This window comes from Chrysochloris asiatica, unplaced genomic scaffold (genome assembly GCF_000296735.1).
Source record: "Chrysochloris asiatica unplaced genomic scaffold, ChrAsi1.0 scaffold00059, whole genome shotgun sequence".
NCBI lineage: Eukaryota > Metazoa > Chordata > Mammalia > Afrosoricida > Chrysochloridae > Chrysochloris > Chrysochloris asiatica.
The window spans coordinates 15,300,782-15,318,005 of record NW_006408577.1 but is presented as its reverse complement, the minus strand read 5'-3'; the positions used below and the strand labels follow the sequence as shown (position 1 = coordinate 15,318,005).

Below are 17,224 nucleotides of genomic sequence, written 5' to 3'. Positions count from 1 at the left end.
ACAGGGCAAAGGTCAGAAGGGTTGGGAAAATAGGTGGAATAGTAACAAAAATTACAGGGAGGAAGTGGTATAGCTGATGTTACATGGAGGGAATTACAATCAATGAAATGAAGTGAAGTATATGATTTGGTGAGTATAAAACTGATGATCTACTCTGTAATCTTCCACTCAATTCACAATAAAAACATTTTTAAATGTGAAAAAAAGCAGATAAAGCTCCAAATACATGAGTTCATAGAAAGAAATCATAAAACAGTCAAAGCAACAAGCATCATAATTGAAAACCAGCAGAAACAATATACAACAGAATCAGATCCTGAAAAGAAATAAAACAAGAAAACTCACTGCCGTCAAGTTAATTCTGACTCATAACAACCCTATACAGGGCAGAGTAGAATTAATTGCTCCCTAAGGTTTCCAAGACTGTAAATCTTCACTGGAGCTGACAGCTTATCTTTCTCCCACAGAGCATTCTGTAGGTTTGAACCACCAACCTTGTAGTTAGCAGTCCACAGTGCTTAACCCACTGTGCCACCAGGGGCCCTTGAAGAAACCAAAGGAATTGACTAAAAAGTAATATGGTAAAAATGACCATGAAAAATTGATTATTCAGAATGAGAGGAGAAAGAAATTGGGGTAGAGGAAAAAAGATTTCAAAAGAAGCTAAGAAATAATTGCAAAATCAAGAGATTTTCCAGCGAGTTGGAGGACAGAGTCTGCCATAAGCAGGCATTTAGGAAAATTCTAAATAATGCACTTTAGACAAAAAAAAAAAAAAAAAACTAATCCCAAATGATTAAGTCTGAGGTATGTTATTGTTGTTAAGTGCTATTGAATCGGTTCTGACTCATAGCAACCCTGAATAGAGTTTCTAAGGAGTGGCTGATGAGGTCTGAACTGCCAACCTTACGGTCCAGTGCATTATCTTGCAGTGCGCCACATCAGGACTCCAAGTCTAAGGTAAAAGGTGGTGAAAAAAGAAATATAAAATGAGCATAAATCCAGAACAGAAATCGTAACAAATGTACATGGACCAAATATTCTCACCAAAAGACAAAAATATCTAAGATTTGATTCTTTAAAGATCCAGCTATTGGTATTCACAATAAACATGCCCAAAACATATGGATTCAGAAAGGCTGAAAGTTATGAGAAGAAAAAGAGATGTGAAAAGTAATTACAAAATATTGTTGCTAAGTGCTGTCTGGTTGGTACCAATTCATAGTGACCCTGTATACAGTTTCCAAGGCTGTAACTCTTTGTAGCAGAAAACCTCATTTTTCTTCCACAAAGCGGCTGGCAGATTACAAAGAGAGAGCCACCATGGTCCCATGTACTTACAGTACAATAAAATAAAATAAATTCTTAACACAAGTACTTTATTAAAAACTTAAGATTACTATATAATAAAATTATAGTGGGAGATTTTAACCCATTTTTAGTTACTGATAGATAAAACAGACCAAGAAAAAAAATAGAAAAGAATATAAAGCAGTTTGATTAACAATTTATGAGTTTGTTAAAACACTATGTACAGGAGACTTCACCAACAACTGTAGAGAACACTGTTTCTGTACATTATACAAAACACTCACCATGTCCTGGACCATAACTAAACCCTCAATAAACTTTAAAGTATCGGCATCATGAAACTATGCTCTCTGACCATGATGTAATTCAGTTAATAGTCATTAGGAAAAATACCTAAGGGAAAATCCCCTCATACCTGAAATAAATTATGGATCAGAGAGGAATCATATGAAAAGGGAAATAGTTTTCGTTGAAAAACAAATAGCCCTCATAAAAAAAACTTCGGGAATAACACTAGTAGTACCAATTTATAGCTTTAAATGTTTATATCAGAAAAGGCTGAACATTAATGAACTCATAAGTAACTAAGTTGAAAAAGAACAATAAGAAAGTAAAAATACACATATACCCTGCATAGCTAAGAATATCAACTAAGCCAAAATTGCTTCTTCAAAAAGATGAGTGCAAAATTTTTGTTAAAGAAACCAACAATAAAACAAGTAGCAATATTTTGTTTCATACCCTGTCTATGTCATAACTACTCTATCAATGTAGCACAAATGTAGCCATAGATAATACATAAAACAAATAGGCACGCTTGTATTCTAATAAAAACTTATTTAGAAAAACAGGTGGTGGTCAATCTCTGAAAACACAGTATTAAGAGAAAAAAAACAGGTGTCAATAGGTCAGAGATGGTCCATGGGCTGCAGTTTGCAGACTCCTGGAAAAGATTAATGTAACTGACAAAGCTCTGGTATGAATGATTGGGATAGAGAAACAGATAAAATGCACAAACAATATATATATATTTTTTTTAAATCCAACTGACTTCAATTCCAACTCCTAATGACCCTGTATAAGGTTTGTAAGGCTATAAATCTTCACTGTAGCAGAAAGCTTCCTTTCTCCTGTGGAGCAGTGGGTGTGTCTGAACTGCCATCCCTATGGTGAATAATCTAGTGGTTATCCTACACCACCCCCAGGGCTCTTTAATTCAACACTGTTGTTGTTGTTATTGCTACAAGCACTGTCAAGTCAGTATTGACTCATAGCGACACTATATAGGGGTTCCAAAGCTATAAATCTGTAGGAGTTGACAGGCTCATCTTTCTCTCAGAGAGTGACTGGGAGGCTTGAACTGTTGCCCTTGTGGTTCAAAGTTCAGTGCTTATCCTACAAAGTCACCACACTCCCCAACAAATAATATATGACCTTGTTGTTGTTGTTGTTGTTAAGTGCCGTCGAGTCAATTCCGACCCATAGCGACCCTATACAGGGTTTCCGAGGGTGTAAATCTTTACGGGAGTAGAAAGCCTCATCTTTCTCCCGCGGAGTGGCTGGTAGTTTCGAACTGCTGACCTTAAGGTTCGCAGCCCGATTCGTAACCACTACGCTACCAGAAGAAATTATAAATAACTTTATGCCAGTAAATTTGAAAATGGGCAGATTCTTAGAAAAATACAATCTATCAAAACTGACACAAGAAGAGATAGATTATCTAAACAGCCCTATAATTCATTTTTTTAAAAGTCATCAAAATAATCCATTTAACAATTCGGATGATTTTAAAAATCACCAGATGAAAATGTCCAACTTTTTTCCCCCCAGTAGTAGATGTGAAATCTGTCCATTCTAAGCACTCAGTTTTAACTCCTCAGCACTTCTATGGAAATTGACCTAAGTTTGGCATTAATTATTGCTTCTTCAATGGACTTTATCCCATATCTTAGCAACCTGTTTAGCACCCTAATGCCAATTTCTACTCTGTCTGTAACATTCTCATTCATTTTACATGTCCTACCCCCTTCTACCTTTGAATTACACAAGCTTTTTGGCTGGCAATTGCTATATCTACAAGAATATAATGTAATGCGCCCTATTCACAACTTTTTATCTTATGTATCTTCATCCAATCACTGATACAACAATTTGTTTGATTCTAAGTCTCAATCTCCTCACTTTCTTTATTACCTAAATCCTATTATTAAGTCCATATTTAATATTTTTAAGTGTTTTACAGTGATTCATCCTTATTATACATAATTCTTTATTGTACTACATACAATCCATTTGTAAGCAAGTGTAAAAATGCACACAAGAAGAGACTCCTAGGTACTTGTGAGAGTTGAAAAAAAAACATTCAGGTACACACAACTTCCTGATTTTCATCCATTCCTGGCTTGCAAACTCTTATGTCTTGAAGGATTGAAAATATCCAGAAGGGTTTTATATGAAGAAAACTTACAGAAATACTGTCAACAATTAATTAAGAATAAGTCTATTAGTTTCTTTATTTAGAAATTGAGGGTGAACTTATCTTTTTTTCTTATTTTAAATAGTAAAATGGGGGGGGGAGGCAAAATTATTACAACACCTAGAGGTACATTTAATAGCACTTTTTTTTTCCCTCAATATTTGATCATTTCCTCCAAAGTAGTTTGAAGAAAGCTTCCAAATTCATAAACTTACATTACACCCTAAACTATATTACTGGACCACATACTTGAATGATAAGTAACAAGTGATCTAACTTAAGTTCCAAATACACAAAGCATATTTTTCAAAGCCCTATCCCTACATCTCAGCCTACTGGCATTCATTTTGAGTGTTCCCTTATTTTAAGAAACCCACAAAAATCTCATTACTCAAACAGCACCTGTACCTGTTTATCTAAAGAACAAACAGCTCCTCAACAAAAGTGAAGTGTGAAAGATTTCTTTAGGGATTTCGCTTTTAAAAATTAAGCCAAAAGTGGAAAAAAGTGAGGCTGATTTGATTTACTAAAATGTAATCTCTAGAAAGTATTTTTAACCTTAACAACAATGCATCTTCTAACTCAACTCTGTTTCATTTGCTATAAAAACTAATCAAAGAATGAAACTGCAATCACTAACACTTTTGGTCTTTGTTTTCTGATTATTGACAAACAGCATTTTAGGTAGATTTCTCTACTTATTTGCAGGTAATAAAAAAATATCAAAGTATATTCTGAATTATAATGTTGTTGTGTTAAGTACCATTACCATCAAGTCGATTCTGATTCACGGAGAACCCGTATAGGGTTTCCAAGAAGTTGCTGGTGGGTTTGAAATGTTGGCCTTGTGGTAAGCAGTCCAGGGCTTAATCTTACAGCCCCATACCAGGACTTCTACCGTATTGTTGTTGTTGTAAGTGATGTCTTCAAATCACTTCCGACCCATAGTGACTTTGTATAGGGTTTCCAACGAGTGGCTGGAGAGCTTGAACCATCAACCTTGTGGTTCAATCAACTTTTCAGTCCAGCATAGCATTAACCTTTAGTGCAACACCAAGAGTCTAATACTGTTATATTCTGGGTTTACTCACAAGATCTTGTTTGGCAATTATTACATTGTAACAATAATACATAACAATAGAAAAATATATACCAGATAGATTAAATCACTATACCAAAAGAAAAAAGAAATTTTCTATGTAAGTCATTCTTCCAACCAATTCTCTAATCTTAAATTCCAGTATCCACTCATATCTAAAATCATTTATTTAAAAAAAAAAAATTAGGTGGTAAGATTGCTAAAAAAAAAAAAATTTATATACAAAAATCAGTCACTGATAGCCATTAGAAACACGAGAAAAAAGAATACCATTACAGTTATATCCTCTTTATATTCCAAATAAATACACATATAGTAGACATTTAATATATGCATACATAATATATAGTACGTGACAAAATAAGAATGCGCAGAACCCGAGAAGAGCTATAAAATTATTGTGGAATCTAAAAGATCTAAATAATAAATATATATTCCTGTAAGGAATTGACCTTATGATAGTGGGTTTGTTTTATTTGGTATTAAAATGTTAAATCTACATGTTCTTTGATCCCATAATTTACATGTGAAAACCCATTCTATTTAGAATTACATGCAGCACAGCATGCAATATCAAAAATTTTTAAATAAAAAGTCAATATTACAGTAAAAGTAATGCTCTCCCATGTAAACTATCATATAATTCACAATAAAATATTTTTAAAAAGTCAATACTACCAAGTAATTGTTAAGTAACAGTGCATCGAAAACTATCAAATACAATACAACCCATAAAATAAAGTAGCTCTGTTAAGTAACAGTGCATTGAAAACTATCAAATACAATACAACCCATAAAAGAATAAAGTAGCTCTATGTATATTGACTTAAAAAGACACTTAATAGCATACTGTAAGCAGCTCTGGTAGCATAGTGGTTATGAAGTAGGCTGCTAACCTCAAGGTTGGCAGTTTGAAACTACCAGCTGTTCCGCGGTTAAAAGATGAGGCTTTCTGCTCCCATAAAGATTTGCAGCCTCAGAAACCCTGTGAAGGGTCACTGAGTCAGAACGACTCCACAGTACTTAACAACAACAATAGCATATTGTACTGTGGGTGTACTGCTTAGTTAAAAAAGTTTTGTTTTTAAAAAAAAAAAAAAAAAAAAGAATTTGAAGGCCAGTATGCAAAATATGATATTTATTTCATATATAGAAAGAAGTATCTGAGTACTTCACATCCTTTTTTTCCCCACATCTTTTAATGCCTGAATATTTTGTTAAAGTAAGCCAAAATAATAGATATACATTTTTTTCATGCTAAAGTATAAATCTAAGGCAGAAAATATCTCTTGTTGAACATGAAATACTGCATTCAACCTAGACATTTTTTTTAAGGTGGATTATATTTTTTTCTTCTAAAGTATAAATTTTAGGTATGAAATATCTTTTCTAACTTTTGAAAATGCTCTTATTTTCCAAGCACTTACTGGGTACAAAAGACCCTGGGGATACAAAAATGACATTCTGGTCAGATAAATAAGGGGAGAAAGGAAATAAATGTAAATGCTGTATGTATACGTGTGTGTGTGTGTGTGTGTGTGTGTGTGTGTTTTCCTTGCATTTACATAAAATATTTCTGAGGAGAGTGCTACAAAGATAAAATAATGACAGTGTTTACTGTCAAATCAAAACAATGTTCAGAGAATCAATAATTCTTTCAACATCCATCTAATGTAACTTTTTTTTCTGTGCTAACTGAAAATTGCTTTAACTTCTTGTTATTTATACAAAATGTTTTTATATGATTATATTTAAAGGCTTATTTAGTTTCTTACTTAAAAATAAACTGCATAAATACATTTGGAGAGATTTCTAAGTCACCTTATGCTGTCGTTTTAAATCAAACATACTAGTATTTAAGTTCAATACAAAAATACCCCTAATATAATAACTATGGTCTATTTCCATAAAATAGAAGAGTTTTATTTTGCTAACACCTAAATGTTTTTAGGACTTCTGGTGTAGTGCTGTAGGATTAGTACTGGACTGTGAACCCTAAGGTCAGCAGTTCAAACCCACCAGCTGTTCCTTGGAAACCCTACACAGGGTTGCTATGAATCAGAACCAACTCTATGACAATAACAAATGTTTTTAACACTGCTTTCCAAGGAGTCCATCTCCTTTGCTGCATACTATTACCAAATATATCTCTAATGGAACAGTAACTCTTGAAATATATACAGACAAAGGACAAAGTGGGACTCTTACCTCATGAAGTGTGAGATGTTTCCCGTCCTTTCTCTTTGAATCAAACCTGCCATATATTGCACTATATTTTCGAATTTCCTCCTCTTTGTGTGGATCGTCATCACTCATTTCAAAGATATGACCAATCATTTTGGCCAACTTCTTGTTGGTTTTTAGCAGCTCTTTCACTTCGTTTAAGTCACTTTTGGGCAGTGTGGGGGCCATGCGCTCTACACATTCTGCTACAGAGAGCGCGGCGGCAGCATCCAGTGCCTCACTGCTTTCTTTCGGGGATGCTGGGGAGCCAAGGTCTGCTGGCGAGAGACTGTGCTCACTTTCAGTGGCATGGTGGCCTTGCCAGAGTCTGGAGTCACCAACACTCTGCAGTGATAAGCTCCCCACCACATCTGACTTCCCTTGTCCCAAGCTCTGCACACAAGTGGTAGCAGCACATTTGGGGATTTTTAAATGAGGCTCCCGGGCATTGCTATTCCTTTCATAACTACTGCAGGATATTCCCAGCCATGTTGGAGATCCTTCCGGTAATTTATAGATAGGTATGCTACTGACAGGAAGAGTTGTCAGTGGCTGATTAAAAAGGCCAGGGTTTGTAACCCAGTCTCTCAAAGCCTTTTGTAGCCTTCTAACATGAAGGGGCTTGCTAGCCATGCCCACAAGTGCCATGATTTCCAAAAATTCCTCTTCTCCGGCTTCACAGAGTTGCTGGACATCATCACCACCTTGCTGGATAAAGGCGTCAAAATAAGAGAGTAGATTGGCTTTTTGCAATATTCGGTATAGCTGCAACTCCCCTAGGGTCCTAGGTAAGGCTGCAGCCATTACTGTGGATGGGTTTAATCTGCAAAAAGAAGAAAGAAAATATTTATTATGTAACTTCTTAAACCAAATAGGTTAGATGCCAAAGAATTTAGGAATGCAATATGGGGATAATAAAAACAAGCACATATACATGACTTTAAGATGCACACCCTACATATATATACTATATTCATTTTACAGTCCTGGCCACCACAAGGCCACTACAATTATTACCATTTTAAAGAGGAGAAAGTAAAAACTCAAGATAACTTTCCCAAGATCTCACAACCAAGGCCCCAAGGGCTCTATCACTCATACTTTTGACTAGACTCACTGCTGCTTCCATGGCAAAGGCACAAAAGTGGAGTCCAAATCCAGGAAATAAAACATACATTATGCTACCATTTCCTGAGTACTTATTTTACGTCAGGCAATAAACACTCCACTTAACATTTTGGCTAATCCTCACGACAGCTCTGTTATCTCTTCAGATACAGAAAAATTAGCAAGAATAGTTCAGCAGGTAGTGAAAGATAGATTTCAGTATGAATTGGTAGGTGAACATAAAAGCTAGTATAGTTTGGAACCAGGGGCAAAAAAAAGCAGCAAAATTTTAAAACAAACAAAAGGACCTCATGATCACTTAGGTTTAAGTGATGGAGAGGAGATAGTTACCATTATTGACACTTTCTTTGGTTTCTGCAAGAGAAGAGTTAAGCACAGGGGCTGCATGCCTAAGAGGCTAGAAGTAGGATAACCGGTTGAGGGTAAAGGAAAATCAGATAACAGATTCCCTGTTAAGCACATGGCATTTGAACATGGCTCTCATGATAGAATGCTAAGTAGAATGACTTACATATAAAACAACAAACTAAACTCTACGAGTATAACAGAGCTTGAGATGTAAGATGTTATCAGGAGAGTGGATTGAGCCCTCCAAAGAAGCAACGGAGAACCTAAGACACAGGCAAGGAAGAAACACTCTTAAGAGTCTAAGCAAGACAGAGGACTGCCTTTAAAAGACAGAACAAGATCCAGCAAAGTACTTTTTGACCTCTCTGCAGCACTAAAAAGTTGTTCACAGTTGTCTGCAGGCCTCCCACATGTAAAGAGAAGCTGGCCAAAGACTTTCATTTAAATGAAACAAATAAGCTTGTAATCAATGCAGCAGCCCCTAGGATTAAAATAACTCTGTAGCCCTCTGTGAAGATCACAGAAGGTTTTAAAGCATATATACATCAATGAAAAAAAATGGAAACTACACTCTCAACTCAGAGCAGTTACTGTTAAGTGTCAGCAAGTCAGTTCCAACTCAAAGTGACCCGAGGAGCAGCTGGTGGGTTTGAACCACCAATCATGCAGCTCAGATTGACCTTGTGGTCCATTGAATTATCCTGCAGGGCTATACCAGGACTCCAAAACAGTAGGGAGTAATATTAACTGAGAGATACTGAAAATACAGGAATATTAAACATCCCTGAAGGGTAGGAGGTCACCCAAATCCACGAGTGGGCAGAATACTCAACAAAATTTCTAGTCTCAGCCCCGCCACAGTAGCCATTGCAGAATAACAGTCCTTATGGCCATGGGTCTCAACAAGGTGACCACAAACAAGAGCAAGAGTGCCTCACTAAGCATACCAACGTCATGTAGGACAGGACCTGGGAAGTGTGAGGCTTCACGCCCCACAAGCAGTTTGACATGAAGCTGCTCAAGGTCTCTAAGGACAAGCAGGCGCCCAAGTTCATCAAGAAAAGGGTGGGGACACATATCCACATATCCATGCCAAGAGGAAGCAAAAGGAGCTAAGCAATGTCCTGGCTGCTATGAGGAAGGCAGTTGCCAAGAACTGCGTGCATCCCTGTCCCTGTTTGTGTCCATTGTACCCTCATCCCAACCATAAGTAAAATAAAGACCTTTTTCAGGGGGGAAAGAGTTTTGACTCAGTCACCCTAAGGGAGGAAATGCTTCTCCTACCACTCTAAGGATTAACTCCTAGCAGTTCCATTTCCTGACACCTCCTTGGGCATCTACAATCTGCTTTGATCAATTAGGGACCTCTTCAAATTTTATGGCTACTTGTTGTAAAATGGCTAATATGAGCATTGCCTGGTGACTTTTCAAAACTCCAAAACTGACTGACTAAGGGACATACTATTTTCTGCTAGCAGGGTGTGGTAATTCAGGGATAGAAATCCTCACCTTCCATGCAGAAGACCCAAGTTCAATTCCCAGGCAACGTACCTCATGTGCAACTACCACCACCCAACTGTCAGTGGAGGCTTTCATGGTGCACAACGTTTAACATGTTTCTGTGGAGTTTTCAGACTAAGACAGAATTTGGTCTTAAGACAGCTCTGGTGATCTACTTCCAAAAGTCAGTCAATGAAAACCTTCTGGATCATAACTGTCCAATCTACAACCGATCACAGGGCCAGGAAAGAATGGGGCAATGTTGCATTCCATCATGCATGGGGTTACCAAGAGTATGGCGATGGCAGCAAACAACAAAATTCTCAGCTAAGTATCCAGGAAATCACCCCAAGTACTTCTGAAAACTACAGGGACTCAAGTCCCTGAGTTATATCTCAGAAGAGTTCCATAATGAGGCAAATTTAGCAAACTACACTAGAAGATCCCTCATTTAATATTCCCTCTGTTGTTGTTGTTAGGTGCCATCCAGTCAGTTCCAACCCATAACAACCCCATGTACAACAGAACGAAACACTGTCCGGTCCTGTGCCATCCTCAAAATTGTTGTTACGCTTGAGCCCACTGTTGCTGCCACTATGCTAATCTATCTCATGGGAGTCTTCTCCTTTTTCGCTGATCCTCCACTTTACCAAGCATGATGTCCTTCTCCTAGGACTGGTCCCTCCCAATAACATGTCCGAAGTAAAAGAGACAAAGTCTGGCCATCCTAATTTCTAAGGAACATTTAGGCCGTACTTCTTCCAACACAGACTGATTTGTTCTTCCGGCAGTCCATGGTACTTTTAATATTCTTCTCCAACACAGTAATTCAACAGTCTTCTATGATCTTCCTTATTCACTGTCTAATTTTCACATGAATATGACGAAACTGAGAATATTATGGTTGGATCAGGCAAATCTTAGTCCCCAAAATGACATCTTTGCTCTTGCTCATTTTAAGGAGGTGTTGTGAAGATTTGCCTAAAGCAATAAGTTGTTTGATTTCTTGAGGACTGCTTCCACGAATGTTAATTGTGGATCCATGAAAATGCCCTCGGCACCATCAATTCCTACATATTCTGTGATCTTCCAGGTTCTTTTAGTTCATCTTCATGTTCACAACACCTCAGTCTTCTAGACAAAAACATTCTTGTAACTTCTAAATCCACTTGTCCTCCCTACAACATTCTTTCTCTTTCTCTGCCTCAAAAGCAAAACATCTAATTCCAATTTGCACTGCCTCATGCCCAGTTTTCAAACAGCCTCCTCACTTTCAATACATTCCATACTGGCAACTTTGTTGTTGTTGTTGTTGTTAAGTGCCGTCAAGTCGGTTCCAACCCATAGCGACCCTGAACAGGGTTTCCGAGGCTGTAAATCTTTATGGGAGCAGAAAGCCTCCTCTTTCTTCCACAGAGCAGCTGGTAGTTTTGAACTGCTGCCCTTGAGGTTTGCAGGCTGATTCGCAACCACTACGATACTGGCAACCTACTGAATAAAAAACAAAATTCCAACTATTCATGTAGTCATCCCAGACCCAAAACAGCCTTCCCAGCCTCCTTTCTCTCACTGTTCTCTAACATGTTCCTATGCTCCTGTCACACAAATACACTAGGCGTTCCTAAAATGTCCCTCTGTTTCCCTGCCCTGTGTCAGGCATGCCACCCAGAATGCTCCAGCCAACCTACATGTCGTTTTCATAAACCGTTTCCCACATCCTCTGGATAAAGGTGTCCTCTCCCTTCTCGGAACTCTCAAAAGACTTTATTTAGATTCCTCTTTTGTTTTTTTCAGGAATCTTGATGTGGCACTGTAGAATAAGTACTTGACCACAAGGTCGGTTTGAACCACAAGGTCAGCCGTTCAAACTCACCAGCCACTCCTGGGAAACCCTATACAGGGTTGCTAGTGTTAGAACCGACTCGACAACACTTAGTAACAACTACCCATTTTTCATTCACTTATTCAAATGTGCCAGGTACAGAGCCTTTCCTGTGGATACAGAGACAAGATGGTCCTTCATGGAGAAACAGTTAAGGAGTCAGACAAATAAATAGACACTTAAAGGACTGTGATAAAAGCTACACACTGCTACAGATAAAGAACCATGGGAACAGAGACCTGGTTCTAAATAGCAGAGACTGTTAGGCTGTAAGTTCCCAGAGGGTAGGGACTAGGTCTCATTCATCTCTTCTCCTAGCAAAGTGTTCTATGTACAACACATTTGTAAAAGTTGCTGCTAAATGAAATCCAATGCTCAAGCAGCCTTCTTTTATATTCCAAAAGGGACACCATCTATGATGAATTACCAACCTAATAATAGAATATTCTGCTACTTTACCTGCAACCTTTTTCTTTCTCTCATGCTCAATATGGCCTCTTTGTTAGAAAACAATGTGGTTCACTCCCATAACAAAGCTCTTTTTCCAAGAAATACTCCCCAAATGGATTCATAATCACTGCTCTCTTGAGTCTCCTACCCTCTCTGCTATAACAATCACTGATTTAAAAAATAATAAGTGTTAAATGCTGTCAAGTCAGTTCTAACTCATAGCAACTCTGTATTGGGTTTCTGAGGAGACCTTGTGGTTCAAACCAATCTTGAGGTCAAGCACTTATCCAATGGCACCACAGTTATTGTTGTTACTGAGGTGAAGTAGTTACACCTGACTGTTTTCCTCAACCTCTAGATGGGATCCATTGCACGCTAAGGGAATGAAAGACTGAAATGGGAAATTGGGAGGAAGGAAAACAGAAAATGTGAGGACAGAGGATACATTTTAAACTCTGAAGTACTGCCAAATTTGGAAGAGTGTAGTGTGAAGGTAGGTAAGGAGATTGGGGAAAAGGGTGTAATGGGGGTACACTACAGGCTGACACCAAAGGGTTTATGAAAATACATCCTGACTTAGGAATGAATGAATCTTCTGTCTAGGAAATGAATTATTCTCGCTTTTGTGCTAGGCCTAGAATCCAGGAACTGTAAGAACTCAATTAAAGATAGTTCAGTTACATCATGGGTTACTCAAGATTGCATGGGTTAGCCTGGGTACTAACTCAGGTATATAATGTGTTTCAAAAGTTCCAAACAATTTTACCCAGACAACATTTGATAGCATGCATTTAGTGATCTATCTTAAGACAAGACACTCTGGGATCTTATTACTATCATACACATAAATTCAACATATAGTTTTCAATGTATTAATGGCAATTTTGGAATCCAAATGTCCTCTCCTAATTATTTTCTCAATTAAAACTGGAAAAAAAAAATCCTTAATCATTCAATGAAAGTATTCAATAAAGTTTAAGTTTAAATTTAGCTATCACAATTAAACACACGAACCAGATTTAGTTTGCTAACAAATGAGCCTTGGAAACCCTGTACAGGGTCGCTATGAGTTGGAACTGACTCCACGGCACATAACCACCATACACTTGTTTAATTATTTTATTTAATGCTAGGTAAGCCTTATTGTTCTTTTTCTTAAGTGCCATCAAGTCAATTCCGACTTATAGCAACCCTGTACAGGATTTCAAAGGAGTGGCTGGTGAGTTTGAACCACTGACTTTGTGGTTCAAACCAACCTTCTTGGTCCAGTGCTTTATCCCACAGCGCCAAAAGGCCTAAATGGGAAACCAGACCCACTAGTTAAATCATTCAACAAATATTAAGTGACCTCTGAGCATTTAGTAGGAGTCTGGTGGCAAAATGGTTAAAGTACTTGGCTAGTAACCAAAAGGTCAGCAGTTCAGAACTACATGCAGCTCCACAAAACAAAGACGTGGTCATCTGCTTCCTTAAAGATTTACAGCGTTGGACAGTCCTGTCTGTTGTACAGGGTCCATATGCATCCGTATATGGTAGTTAATTATTTTTTTAAGTACTTAGTGGTATGCAATATACATATAAATTTTAACATTTCTCAGAACTTTCTCTTTAAAAATCATGATTACATTAAGATACCATGCAAATTAACACGTAGCTCCCAAATACAATGCACTGAGAAACGACAATCTATTTGAAACCTTAATACTATGTTTTAGCTATGCGGACTCTAACAAAATGAAAATTACTATTTTTTTCCAACAACAATGTCTCAATTTCCCACTTGCTCATTATTAAATTTAAGGAAGCATATTATGCTATTAAGGATCTCTGGTAGCGTAGTGGTTACAAATCGGCCTGCGAACCGCAAGATCAGCAGTTCAAAATGACCAGCTGTTGTTCCACAGGAGAAAGATGAGGCTTTCTGGTCCCGTAAAGATTCACAGCCTTGGAAACCCTGTACAGGGTCGCTATGAGTCGGAACCGACTCCACAGCACATAACCATAACCACCATTCACGACAATTCAATAACAATTGCATGAGTTATTGAGTATGTCACATCAGAAAGAAGTTTTTATTGAATAAAAACAACTACACTGTTCTTCACTTTACTACTGAAAAGAATAAAAGAAGTAGCCAAGATAAAAATAAATGCAAAAAAAAGGCTAGCAATCCTGTATTATGCTTGACTGGGTACTATTTATTCTGTCATATATTTAGTAAACTTTATCATGAAATATTCATAGACAAGTTGACTACACTACATTCATAGAATTTTGAGCTATTCAAAACATAATATGGTCACTTCCATCAAAGTAACACAAAACAGATCATGATTTTGTGAGTGCTGCTTTACATTTAAATGTCAATTTTTACAGAACTGTCATTTTCAATAATGCACATGTGTAGCACCAACAAATCAACTACAGGCTTATTACAATAAAATAGATGAGGCCTAAATCTTAGGCCAAGTAATAGGTCAACATACACAAAAACATGGCATACTTCTATTTCTACCCAACCATCTTTAAATTATTAAAAGTTTATGCAACCAATTCTTCAATGGTACCCCCCCTTTAAATACACATAATTTCTTTTTTCAAATCATCCACAGTGCAAATTATAAAAATCCATAATATTAAACCAATATGTCCATAGTTGGGAGTATGATTAACAGAAAACATCTAATGCTTTAACCGATTCCCTAAATAATCCAAGGAAACTGAAAACCTACTGACTTTCCTGTAGAGCAGTGGATATCATTTGCTAGCTAAAACACAAAAGGTAAATTTAAAATAAATTTAGCTGAGATTATTCAATTTTAGTAGTAACTTAAAAAACTAAATGTAAATTAATTATTATATATAGAAGCTCACTAAATTTACTTGTGTCAACTATAGAAAGCCTACGGATTTTGTTATTTGAATTACATCAACAATTAGCAGGCTAAGTGAAATAAAATTTAAAATCCTCAATGGTGTTTTATTATCAGTATTGATACATTTGCTTTTAACCAGACCCACTTCCCATTACTGTCCAGTCATTATGCCTCACAGCGACCCGTTAGGGCAGAGCAAATTTCTCCAATACCAAGATGTCATTAAGATGTGCTATTAACGTTAGTGCAAGATAATACAGATAACAAAATTAAAGCAAACAATATTCCAAAGGTTCCCTTAAATTACTTTCTTTCAAGATTTATATTTCCTAAATCCAATACCAAAGGCTGACCTTGTCAGTCATCTACAAATTCACAGAAACCCTATTGACATGTAAATACCTATAAGGACAATATAATTCTAGGGCTTAATAAAAGAGCAATAACAAATGTCTCAAATAATACAAATATGGAGGGAAAAAAGGTATCCTTGAATCTTAACAGCCGCTCTATTGGCACTTAGATTCGATTAGGCACTTGAAAGCAGTTCTTTTAAGTCTTCAGGAAGATAGTCTCCACAATAGAGAGGAAGAAAATCACATGCATCCTCTCTTACTATATTCCTCCTGAAAACCCACATATAAATTTAAAAATGTCATAACTGGGTATGTTGCACAGGGAAAACATCTTTTTTAAAAAGTGAACATTGAAGTAGGTAATTCACTGCATGCACACTTTCCTAACAAAACAGCTAAGCATTTCCAATGTGACTAATCCGTTTTAAATTCGGTTCTCTGTGCCTATGCAATCTAATATTACCTATTAAGACTGCCAAAATATTTTTAAACAAGATCTGAGAATTTCCCTCTAAGCTTCTGATCTTTGCTCTCCTTCAGTTTGCAGACACGTCACTGGCAAGCCAATTGGTAGTGACAGGTTACTCCAAATAGACTCTTTGGTATGAAATTTTAAATTGACAGCCACCCCAAAAATCTTCCATGCTCCTGGATCTCAGCAAGTTGAGAGGTAAGTATATGGCACATCAAATACTTGATAACACTTTCCATGTTCCTCCCTGAATAAGGTCATACACCTCTACATCCTCGGCCAGTACATCCCGCAGACGTGTATGTATGTAAATTCCACATTCGGCCTCAACCAACACAAAGAGTCTCTTACTTCCCTGTACCACGGTGCCAAGTTTCTTTTCTATAGGCTACTTCCAAGCAAAACTCTCCTTCCGCTTTCCAAACAACTATATTTGGAAGGGGAGGATTCCCAAAGAAAAAAATTAGACGTAAGTGCAGCACTTTTATAAAGTAAACAAACAAAAAGACTGCCCCTGGCGAAGGTCGCTGCAAAACTCTGAGGCCAGGGCGCGCAAAGAGGCAGAACACACCGCTCTATGCACCCCACGACTCTCCGGGCGCAGCGCTACGACCCAGACCCAGCAAGCCCGGCTTTCGGATGGGGAAACGCTCACGCCCGGCCGCTGCCGCACTCGCCCGCCCCGAGGCCCCGGCATAGATCTCTCCCGGAATCGCCCACACGCGCCCGAAGCCTCCCTCGCTTTCCGGTGGGGGCCGCGCCAGGCCCGCGCCCCACGTCCCCGAGTGGCCTGGCCACGCAGACAACCCAAGTTGGCCCGCGGAGCGCCCCGCACTTGGTGGGCAGGGAGTTGTTGTACGTACTCGGTCAGCGGCTGCAGCGGTCTTCGCACGCTCTCCTCCGCGGACTGCTCAGCCCCAACTCCGAAGTGACGGCCCCCGGCTCTCCTCAGGCGGCGGCGGCGGCCGGGACGCCCCCGCTCCCATCGAGGGGGGAAGGGAAGGTGGTGGGTGAGCTCTCCCAGCTCCCCTCCAGCTCCAGCCCGCCGCCTCTTCCCGCCCGCCCCGACGGCGCTCGCTCGGCCGCAGCGGCGGCAGCTCCTG

The 17,224-nt window shown here is 38.2% G+C and overlaps 1 protein-coding gene across 2 annotated transcripts in view; it reads right to left on the bottom strand.

Moving 5' to 3' along the window:
• The window catches only part of NAB1 (NGFI-A binding protein 1 (EGR1 binding protein 1)), a 48,102-nt gene extending 31,040 nt beyond the window's left edge, over window positions 1-17,062 (bottom strand). Inside the window, exons 1-2 of one of the 2 annotated variants that reach the window (XM_006864049.1) lie at window positions 16,985-17,062; window positions 7,095-7,932 (exon numbers count right to left, since the gene is read on the bottom strand). In XM_006864049.1, coding sequence (XP_006864111.1) covers window positions 7,095-7,913 — 819 coding nt within the window. In that variant the 5' untranslated portion in view covers window positions 7,914-7,932; window positions 16,985-17,062. Of the gene's footprint in view, window positions 1-7,094; window positions 7,933-16,984 lie in introns of those variants that run through there. The other variant, XM_006864050.1, reaches the window with a different exon arrangement.
• Between the last annotated feature and the right edge of the window lie 162 nt (window positions 17,063-17,224).